Source organism: Myxocyprinus asiaticus, chromosome 42 (assembly GCF_019703515.2).
Source record: "Myxocyprinus asiaticus isolate MX2 ecotype Aquarium Trade chromosome 42, UBuf_Myxa_2, whole genome shotgun sequence".
In the NCBI taxonomy this organism is placed as follows: Eukaryota; Metazoa; Chordata; class Actinopteri; order Cypriniformes; family Catostomidae; genus Myxocyprinus; species Myxocyprinus asiaticus.
The window spans coordinates 23,736,514-23,747,886 of record NC_059385.1 but is presented as its reverse complement, the minus strand read 5'-3'; the positions used below and the strand labels follow the sequence as shown (position 1 = coordinate 23,747,886).

General features: G+C 38.5%; 1 protein-coding gene across 2 annotated transcripts; it reads right to left on the bottom strand.

Moving 5' to 3' along the window:
* Nucleotides 1-104: 104 nt before the first annotated feature.
* Nucleotides 105-8,350, bottom strand: ska1 (spindle and kinetochore associated complex subunit 1). 2 transcript variants are annotated; one of them, XM_051684201.1, is made up of 7 exons: nucleotides 8,269-8,350; nucleotides 7,534-7,625; nucleotides 7,274-7,398; nucleotides 4,719-4,822; nucleotides 4,409-4,549; nucleotides 920-1,089; nucleotides 105-672 (listed from the first exon to the last, which is right to left on the bottom strand). In XM_051684201.1, exons 2-7 carry the CDS (start codon nucleotides 7,619-7,621, stop codon nucleotides 524-526), a joined length of 777 nt encoding a protein of 258 aa, XP_051540161.1. In that variant the 5' UTR covers nucleotides 7,622-7,625; nucleotides 8,269-8,350; the 3' UTR covers nucleotides 105-523. The 2 variants fall into 2 exon arrangements, with proteins under 2 accessions (XP_051540161.1, XP_051540162.1); XM_051684202.1 differs by lacking the exon at nucleotides 8,269-8,350 and adding an exon at nucleotides 7,886-7,948.
* Between the last annotated feature and the right edge of the window lie 3,023 nt (nucleotides 8,351-11,373).

Here is an 11,373-nt window from a genome sequence, read left to right as displayed (position 1 = left end):
AGGAATATTCCAGGTTCAGTATAAGTTAAGCTCAATCGGCAGCATTTGTGGCATAATGTTAATTATCATAAAATTTATTTTGACTTGCCACTCCTTTTCTTTAAAAAAAAAAAAAAAAAAAAAGCAAAACTCAAGGTGACAGTGAGGCACTTAAAATGGAAGTGAATGGGGCCAATCTATAAATGTTAAAATACTCACTGTTTCAGAAGTATAGCCACAAGACATAAAAAATATGCATATGAAATTAATTTTCGTGGTAATCAACATTAAGCCACAAATGCTGTCGATTGAGCTTAACTTGTATTGAACCTGGAAGATTTCAAAGCAGTTATCCAAGACAAACAGCTCTCAAACGGACATGGATTCTCTTGTATCCCATTGAAAATGAGCTCAAAGCATTTCTTGGGAGATCAGAGTACTAAATTCACTCATTGAGCTTCACATCCTTCTGTTTACAGTTGACATCTTTAAACTGCTTGCCACAAAACATTAGTGCATAGTACTTTTTAAAACTGCCAAGCTTTTAGAGCAGGATGAAGCGTGTGAGACCGCCTCCTCTGACCTCCTTCAGACGCTGGCAGTGACGCAGCATATTCAACATGCCTCTAAAGCGCTTGTCTACCTTTAGCTGGGCAAACTCAAGAATGTCCTGCTCCACGATGAAAAAATGACCTGCAGGACACAAAAGGGGTTGATGGATCACCTATCTCAGCACAAGAGAGCTTATTAAATACCAGACCAGGATAAATGATCTTCGTTATTGGAACACTTTTACCAGTTCATGCGCCTGTGGCATTAATAGTTTTAAATTCCCAAAATGACAAGACTGTTAATACATGATGGACTGCAGTGCTAAATGAGGTCAAATAAACCTTTGGCCTGTGGCTCTGTACCAGACAGACAGATAAAATGGTGATACCCTTGGTGTCCTTTGTTTCTTCGTCTTTAAAGCGCTGGTGGAGCGCACGGGACGCGTTGTTCAGGGTCTTCATTGACTGATGGACGATCTTATATTTTGCCATTACAGCTGTGTTGATGCTTTGCACCGCAGCATTCAGCTGATCATATGTCACACGGCCTTTCATGTACCTGTGACAGTGAAAATGAAATGTAAGAAACTGACACTTTAATAACGCTACTAAAACTTGTATCAAACACGAAAGCCGGTCAATCAAACATATAATAAGCAGCTGATTGTTGAAGAATTTTTAAAAGCTCTGTTCCAAAAACTAGTGTGCTGCCTTCTGCCTATATAAGCATAGGGAGCATCCTAACTGAAATGTAACCTCATAAGGGACTGATTTGAAACCCTATGCATAGGTAGAAACTCCACACCAGCACTCATATTATTTCACCCAGAAGACTCAACTCTCAATTGATTCCAATTGAAGTTGATGATGTTAACATGTTAGTAAGCCAATGACGCGACACTAACACATTGCACAAATATTGGGTAAAATAGTTTTATTTAATTAGATTTAACTAATTTATCAATTTAATGAAATAAGAATAATTATAAATCAACATTCTTTGCGACTAAAGGCTAATTTATACAGGCTTCGCTTAGTTTGCCTACAAATGTTGACGTTTATTTTCTGCCAATGTGCTCATTTGGTGATATTTCTCCTGTTTGATCATCAAGATGGCGCCGCAGATGGCTGCCTCGGTGTGTAGCTCTTCAGTTCTTTTGTTGTTTTTGTTTGTTTGTCCTGTGTTTAGTAATATTTTTCCAGTCAGTTTTACCAGGGACGAACTGCTGAACATTCGGCAGCATATACCAGACAACATTTTCCCGGTTTTTGAATATTCTGACATTTTGCTGGACATTTTAGTTGGAGGCGCATCTGTGTTGTTTAAACGCGCTATGAGATGCAGGCGAGGGAGACGAGCCGGTGCGCTGGTCAGGCTCCGTCGGCGAGGCTTTCGAACAACACTGCCGAGCATTCATCTAGCGAATCTCCGCTCTCTTCCTAACAAAACGGACAAACTACATCTCCTCACCCGTACAAACAAGGACTTTTCAAACTCTGCTGCCTTGTGCTTCACAGAAACCTGGCTGAGTGAAGCCATTCCGGACAGCACGTTACATCTGCCTGGCTTTCAGCTGTTCAGAGCGGATTGCATCGCGGAGTTAACGGGGAAAACGAGAGGCGGTGGAACATGCTTTTACATCAATGAAAGTTGGTGTACAGATGTAACAACATTAAAGAGGATGTGCTGTCCTAATTTGGAAGCGCTCTTTATTAACTGTAAGCCTTTCTACTCACCACAGGAGTTTTCCTCGTTTATTCTGGTGAGTGTGTATATCGCACCAAACGCATGTGTGAACACAGCGCTGCAACAGCTGGCTGATCAAATCACAGGCACAGAACAACAATACCTGGACTCAGTTATTATTCTTGGGGATTTTAACAAACCAAATCTCACACATGAACTGCCCAAATACAAACACCACATTACAAGCCCAACCAGAGACAGGAACATTCTGGATCATTGTTACACAACAATAAAGGATGCATATCGCTCTGTCCCTAGAGCAGCTTTGGGACTCTCTGATCACTGTCTGGTTCACCTTCTTCCAACCTACAGGCAGAAATTAAAATCAACCAAGCCTGTAGTAAGGACTGTAAAGAGATGGACCAATGAAGCAGAGCGGGAACTACAAGCCTGCTTCGATTGCACGGATTGGAGTGTTTTTGAGGCTGCAGCCACAGACCTGAACGAGCTCACAGAGTCACTACGCCACCACGAGGACCTAGAGTGCTTTGGGAATTCCAAATTGGGAAGAAAATCCAAATAAATAAATATATAAAACTAGCAACACCGCATTAAAAGCGGTGATCCACGGAGAGAAAAACCTGCATTATTGACTTGTGGCTGGAACAGTACGTTAAACACTGTGACATCACCCTAGATGAACTAATTTTATAACGATGTTGCGCATAGTATAAATGCTTCATTCACCTAGGGTGCTTTAGTTTGTCCAGGAGAAAAAAAGTTTGGCTTCTTCCAAAGTAAAGCCTGATTTATACTATAGAAGCAGCCAAAATTTTTCATCCAGGAGAAAAAAGTTTGTCTTATTCCAAATCGGGCTTAATCCTGTTATTCTGCGAAGCCGAAACAGAAAAATAAGCGGTTTGATCAGTTAACACTCACAGTAAGGATTGATGGTGTTTGTGATACAGAGACTACTGTGCAGAATCAGACTGCATCAAGTCCCAGTCCACCTGTACAGTTCATAAATATATAAAATCTATAAACTTTCCTGTTAAAACCGCTTGTTGCACACAAGCATTTCAAATGTATCGGTTGATAAAGAGCATGTTGCTCTGTCAGCATTGCAGCAGAAAACATGCAAATCCCTTCTACATTTGGACCATCCAGTTTCATATTCGTGTCCACAGCTTCTAAATGGCTGAGAAAGCACCCGTCTCATGAACAATATTGAGAGAAACCAATGATGTGTGTATATGCACAAATCTAGTGAAAATGATGTCACATTCACGTGACATTCCCCAAATTAACCACTTTCCCATAAAATTAAAAGTAAAATTAAAAAATGCTTGCTGTTGTCTTAAATCATCCATAACATGTTTAACATATTTGTCTGTTAACAAACATATTTCATTTTTTTGTGACCCCTTAAAGGGTTAGTTCACACAAAAATTTAAATTCTCTCATCATTTACTCATCCTCATGCCTTCCGAGATGTGTATGACTTTCTTCTGCCAAACACAAATGAAGATTTTAAGATTAATATTTCAGCTCTGTAGGTCCATGCAATGCAAGTCAACAGGGTCCAAAAGTTTGAAGTTCAAAAAGCACAAAGTCAGCATTAAAAATTCCAATTCAAAGTAGTCCATACAACTCCAGTGGTTAAATCCATGTCTTCAGAAGCGAAATGATAGGTGTGGGTGAGAAACAGATCAGTATATGTCATTTTTTACAATACATCTCCACTTTCAAACAGCCTTCCTAAGCACTCTTCTCTCCTAAGAGTTGTTCTACTTTTGTTTTTTGCAATTAGCGTTCTTCGTGCATATTGCCACCTATTGGGCAGGGAAGAGCATTTTTGGTAAAATGTTTGTTTTTACCATTTTCAGAGCTGAAATATTCTTCTTCGTTTGTGTTCAGCAGAAGAAACAAAGTCATACACATCTTGGATTGCATGAGGGTCAGTAAATGATGAGAGAATTTTCATTTTTGGGTGAACTATTCCTTTAAGTACCCCATGGGGTATGTGTACTTATAAGGTACCATACTATTGTTGCCAACTATTTGGTCTTTGTGTCGGTGCCTTTAAATGCTGTCTAGATAGGCAGCTTTCAAGGTTTTGGCACAGAGGTATTGTTTACTGTTATTTACTATATTTGTTCAGAGAGTTTGAGACAGATGTGAAAGGACTCACGGTGGTATGCTGTCAAACTCTTGGACATTAATGAACTCCATCTCTTTGATCTGGTTGCGCTGAGGTTTCCTGGGCAACGCCTGATCCTGAGGGGCAGGTGGTGCATCTGTCTGCCTGCTCTGAACTGCCAACTGTCCTCCTCTGTGGAGAACAGAAAAAGCCCAACTCATCAGTTTCAGTCAAACAGAATTCGACTGAGGTTATTCGTGTTGAACTGAGATTTTTGTGGTTCACTCTTAATGATGACGCAAACTGATTAAGCGACCATCCCACCCCTGTATAATATATTTTTTTTAAAAACTGAAAATACTCTTGGTGAGCTGCTTGTTGGCCTCTTCTGGGCATGTGCAAAGGGGTGTTGCTCTTTAGGTGTTGGACATCCTGTTCATCCTCCTGGAAAAACTCTACCAGATCCTGTCAGAAAGAGAAATAAAAGACTTATGAAAGAGAACCCAAGTAAAATTGTAGTCCTGCACATGGATTGCCAAAAGCTGTAGTTTTCCTTGACAACAGGGAAAAACTATTCTAAAAATAAAATGCAACTAACAATATAATCGTGTGTAGTTCAGATTAGAGGTAGACCAATATATCGATTTTACGATTAATCTGTGCCGATAGCTGCATTTTGGAATTATCGGTTATCAGCAATAATCTTTGCAGATAGTTTTTTTTCATTATTATTCCTCCATGGCCATCGCTGGAGGATTCTACAATGTAACAGCGGCCTCTAGAAGTGAAATAAAAAAATGTTATCCTCACTTTAAATTTTGTTATTTTTATAAGATAACTGAAACTATAAACTGATACATTTGATAAATAAACTTCATATCTTGAATGCTGAATAATAATAATAAACCTTATTCTTCATCATCTAGTGAAATGTACACTCACCGGCCACTTTATTAGGTACACCTGTACATCTACTTATTCATGCGATCGTGTGGCAGCAGCGTAATGTATAAAATCATGCAGATATGAGTCAGGAGCTTCAGTTAACGTTCACATCAACTTTAGAATGGAGAAAAAACGTGATCTCAGTGATTTAGACCGTGGCATGATTGTTGGTGTCAGATGGGCTGGTTTGAGTATTTCTGTAACTGCTGATCTCCTGGGATTTTCACACACAACAGTCTCTTGAGCGTAAAAAGAATGGTGCGGAAAAAAAAACAACAACCAATGAGCAGCAGTTCTGTGGACAGAAAGGCTACGGTAACTCAGATAACCCCTCTGTACAATTGTTGTGAGCAGAATAGCATCTTAGAATGCACAACATGTTGAACCTTGAGGCAGATGGGCTACAACAGCAGAAGACCACGTCGGGTTCCACTTCTGTCAGCCAAGAACAGAAAAAGGAGTCTGCTGTAGCCCACCCGCCTCAATATTCAACATGTTGTATGTTCAGAAATGTTTTTCTGCATAGAACTGCTGTAACGTGTGGTTATTTGGGTTACTGCCACCTTCCTGTCAGCTTGGACCAGTCTGGCCATTCGCCCACAGAACTACCACTCGCTGCATGTTTTTTTGTTTTACACACCATTCTCTTTAAACAGCCCATCTGGCACCAACAATCATGCTACGGTCGAAATCACTGAGATCAAATTTCTTTCCCCATTCTGATGGTTAATGTGAACATTAACTGAAGCTCCTGACCCATATCTGCCTGATTTTATGCACTGCACTGCTGTCACACGATTGGCTGATTAGATAATCGCATGAATGATTGTTGGTGCCAAATGGGCTGGTTTGAGTATTTCTGTAACTGCTGATCTCCTGGGATTTTCACACACAACAGTCTCTAGAATTTACTCAGAATGGTGCCAAAAACAAAAAACATCCAGTGAGCGGCAGTTCTGTGGATGGAAATGCCTTTTTGATGAGAGAGGTCAACAGAGAATGACCAGACTGGTTTGAACTGACAAAGTCTACGGTAACTCAGATAACTGCTCTGTACGATTGTGGTGAGAAGAATATGATCTCAGAATGCTATTTTGAGATGTGGGTTGGTGCTGTTTTGGCAGCACGAGGGGGACCTACACAATATTTGGCAGGTGGTTTTAATGTTGTGGCTGATTGGTGTAGACTTTAAAGCTTAATTTGGTTAATACTTAATATAGAGCACTGTAACAGAGTCAAGTCATTTTAAAATAAGAGTCTCCGGTTTCACACATGTATATAGTTTAAAGTCCCGCGTTATGCACCAAATCTTAAATTTTTTTTAGGTTATTATTTTGGTTAAACAATGAACTGCATCTGGGATTTTATTCACTTTGGGCTCTTGTAACCTCTATGCCTGTACCCTTCATAGAAAGAAAGTTACGTTGTTTTGGTTTGTTGTTGTTGTTGTTTTAAACATTCGATAAATTGACTTTTTTTTAATTAATTGGTTATCTGCATTTCCCACCACCTTAGTTATCGTTTCGGCAAAATCCACTATTGGTTGGACATTAGTTACAGTAGGACAACAAAATAAAGGCTTATCAACATTTAAAATTAAGGTCAAAATGCACCCTATAGATTTTGCTGTTGATGTCAAAGGCAGTGTGCCCAACTCCAAGGTATTTTGACTCCAATTGATCTGTCACTTGTTAATATGGCTAAAGTTAATTAAATATTTTTCCCAGTGTTTGACTGGTAAATCACACTTTTACTGCTGCTTATACATTTCCTAGTCAGTGCAATTTACGTTTATAATTATGCACATTCTTGGGCCTGTGCAGTTCTTGGTAATATTTTGGTATTGTGTTGAGTCGCCACTCGCCAGCCACTTGATGTCCAATGTAATATTGAAGTGAAACCAATTGAGAACCACCAGTCAAGAGTATTTACAACGACTCCTCAACATATATCCTAATGAAAATGTCATACCTTTAAATGCTTCAGTAGATCTCTCTGCTGGCCCACATATCTCTCAAAACGATCAAGAAGCTCGTTGATGGCACTGACTTCTTGTTCAATTTTGAGAAGTGTCCCCCGTTTATCTGGATCTTTTGCTGAAGAAAAATCATGACTGATGTACCATAACTAATCATACCACCATATGATGTCATAATAAACACCAAAAATACAACTCAAGTTGTGAACCAATTCATCATTTCAGAGTACCAGTTATAGCAAATGCAGCATACCAACAGCTCGAAGCTCCAAGAGTCTTTTGATCATGGAAATCTTGTCATTTATATGTTGTGTCACTTCCTCGAGCTCACAGTGATTCATTTCTCTAAAGAGGAAACAAATGGTTTATAGCTCAACAAGGCTGCAAATTCAAAACATGGGTCATATTTTCTGAAGCATATGAAGAAAGTCCCAAACTGGAGTGGGCAAATGGATCAGGGGACAAGTTTAAACGAAATCTTGACAGTGACCGAACCAATAGACCTTTTTCACACTCTGGATTTCGGAACGCCAAAGTAAACGCTTGCAGGGTAAACTTCGACAGCAGTGAATGGGAGATCACTGCAAATATAAATTTTCACTTACCCAATTGCTCCAAGAGCAAAAGAAAAAATCCACTATTACATTTGAATTATTTTTCCAGAATTTACATGCACTGAACACTGTGCACGAGAACAGCAGCAGTGCGCGCTCACGATAACAACAACAACAGTAGCGATTGACAGACGCACTACACAGTTTGTCACGGTTCAGCAGTTCTCCCTCTAACTCCGTCTGACTGAATTCTTTAGCAGGCAAATAGTCCACAAACTCTCAATCAATCTAAAAAATAAAAAAAGAACACCCGCTAGTTGTGTTTTCAAATAAATTTCCGTTTGGTCGAGACCTAACGACACAGTCGTTCCTTGACCGGCAACGTTACCAGTTAAACAACAACAACAAAAACAAATACGATTAACGATACTCACTTGTCTTATGGTTTTCAAAGAGACTGAATAACGTGTTTCTGAGGCTGAGGAGGGTCGCGCCAACGTTTAAACACACGCATGCGCAGAAAGCACTTCTGATTCAACGACGCACTTTCGTCACAGAGAGACTCATCAGCCTCAGCTTACCTCATACAAAACAGTCAAATATTTTCTATTCTATGATATCTCTTTGACATTTTGAGGATGCAATTCTTGGTTCTATAGATTGCAAATAATTAATTACATAAATAAAAGTGTTGGATGTGTTTGATTAATCTTGTTTTGCTTTAGGCCAGTGGTTCTCAATTGTTTTTCAATTTGATTGGCCCATCCTGTTCAGCGCTGAGAAAAGTAACAGGTACCATGTGACAGGGCATCTTCGCTCTGTTTCAGAAGTGGATCTCTTGACAATAATTTATCCCTGATTAATGATACTGAAAATCTAATAACCACTGAAATAAAAACGGACTTGAGACCAAAGCCGTCACGTTGCGTCCCTGGGTACGTGCCTAAGCCCACACCAAAAGGTCCCCCAACTGCCCTTCTCCACACGTTATGTTATTGAAGGGCCGATAACGGTCACGGAACTCTCTTCGTCAGAAAATTGCTTCGCGCGCACTCACACCCATCTCAAAAAAGTAATTAATATCACCCGTGCCTTAGAATAAAATTCTTCTTAAGCCATTTGATAGTGCTGTGTGAAGAACAGACCGAAATTTAAGTATCAGTTCATCTTTTCCCCCATTTGAAACGGGTGCGCGCTTTGGGCTGTGGAAAGCAGCACGCAGGACAGCGCTGCGGTGCCTGGCGAAAGCTTAAACAAGGCGGGAGAAAAGATAGAGGGGAAGAAATCACGCACATTGGTTCTTGCATGTATTGTCACTAATTTTGTGAGAAGGGTCTGGCTGCAAACCTCCACTCTCAACTTTGTGTGACAACAATGGCAAGCGCGCATAGGAACCGTAAACACGTCGACGAAGAAACCATGTTTTATTGTTTTTGAAAAGAAATGTTGTAAAAGGTGTGTAATCTCTTTAAAGTATTCATGTAATAAGGTTTATTTCCTAATTGCACTTTGTAACAGTGTACACTTTCTCTTTAAACTAATTGTTAAACCTAATTTGAACCATGTGTACTACAATTATATATTTGCACTGTAACGAAGTTTCACAGAATTAAATAAACACAATTATTTGTTGTGTCTTTGTCTTATGATTACAATAAATATTGTTAAGTACTACAAATTGGTTTGTATTTCAATATTCATGTTGGCAAACACCCGTTATTAATTAACAGCAAAAAGCCAATCTCAATAATACCAACACAAAATTACTTTCAATCGGTCTTTTAAAACTGACCGCCCCTCCAGAAACGACACATTATTTTATTGTTATTTTGTATTATTATTTTAAACATAAAAAACCCAAAAAAAAACAGATAGTGTTGAACAATATTTCAGTCTTTTAAAACTAACTGCTTAAAGGTAAAAAAAACAAAAAACAAACAAACAAAAAAACACTTAAAATAAAAAAATAAAATAAAAAACAGATAGTGTTGAACAGTAATTTATAGAGAAAACTATTTTTAGGCTTTAAAGGTCTGTGAGACAGTACACTTTCAGTTTAAGTTTGTCGACAACTTGTGCGAAAACCAGTGCATGTCCTGCATTCCTGTAAAAAACAAAGCAGAGAGGTTCCACAGCAACATGCGTCTCTTCTGTGAACTCTGCACTGACTAAATTATTCATGGCCTCAGCAATATCTTCCCATGCAGAGTATGCGTGGCAGCTGAACTGATCCGAGAAGAACATCTGAGTTTTCTACACACCACTGACTTCCAGTCTTAAGGTCCAATATGACACTCCTGTTAAATACCACAAGACAAATGAGGACAAGAAAGTTATACAATTAATATTAGCAGAAAATAATAATGGGAATATATCATTAATTTTTTAAAAGCAGGACAATGGCAACAACATAATCTTTTGTCTGTATAAAGCCAGGAAAAAAAAAGAAACTCCTAATCCATTAATTATACAAAAGCCAGATGATGACATTAGGGCTGAACAGCCTAATTCTCAAGCTATTGAATTCTTAAGACCTTTTAATGCCCCTTAAAAGGACAATAAACCACCCCATGACACAATGGGATAGGGTAATGAACCTACCTTTAAAAATGATTGCCTTTTTTAAATGGACTTCCCAATATTGCTGTATTTTTCTGTGTGTGGTTGGCTTCAGGGTAGGGCATAAAGGACAATGGAAAAGCCTGCGCCATGATGTGCATTGTAGTAGCACAGGGTTTTTAATCCGTTGATAAAATTGAATGGTGCATCTGTAAAAATGGACAGGAGAGACCAGTGAAAACTGTACAAATGTACAAAATCTCACCATTGTCTGGACTAATATATGAATAACATCTTATGACTTTTCATGTGTGGTGGTTAAGACTTGTTCTCAGAGTTGCATACATTAAGTGTCATAAAAAAAAACACACAAGTATGATCAAATGTTTAAGATTTTTTTAAATGCTTTACTCCAAAAATGACAGTAGGTATTTTAATGCCAATGATATCGTGTTGACACTGTAAGCAAGCAGCACAGCACTGATTTCATTATAATATCAGTAAACTGGTTTATAATTCAATAAACTTGCAGTGAATACACACAGTTGGCAAGTTACCACCTTCACTGTCATTCTTTTAATACAAGAGGGGTGGTTAACTTCTCAATGATTTCACCGTATTAACAATATAATAAAAATATGATGGTATATTTCATACTTTGTTTAACAATTTTGTTTTATGTGGTCCAGTTAGCAACAAAGAGATATAACACCATACCTACAGTTGAAGTCAGAAATGTACATTCACCTTAGCCAATTACATTTAAAGTCAGTTTTTCACAATTCCTGACATTTAGTCGTAGAAAACATTCTCTGTCTTAGGTCAGATAGGATCACTACTTTATTTTAAGAATGTGAAATGTCAGAATAATAGTAGAGAGAATTATATATTTCAGCTTTTATTTCTTTCATCACATTCCCAGTGGGTCAGAAGTTTACATATAATTTGTTAGTATTTGGTAGCATTGCCTTTAAATTGTT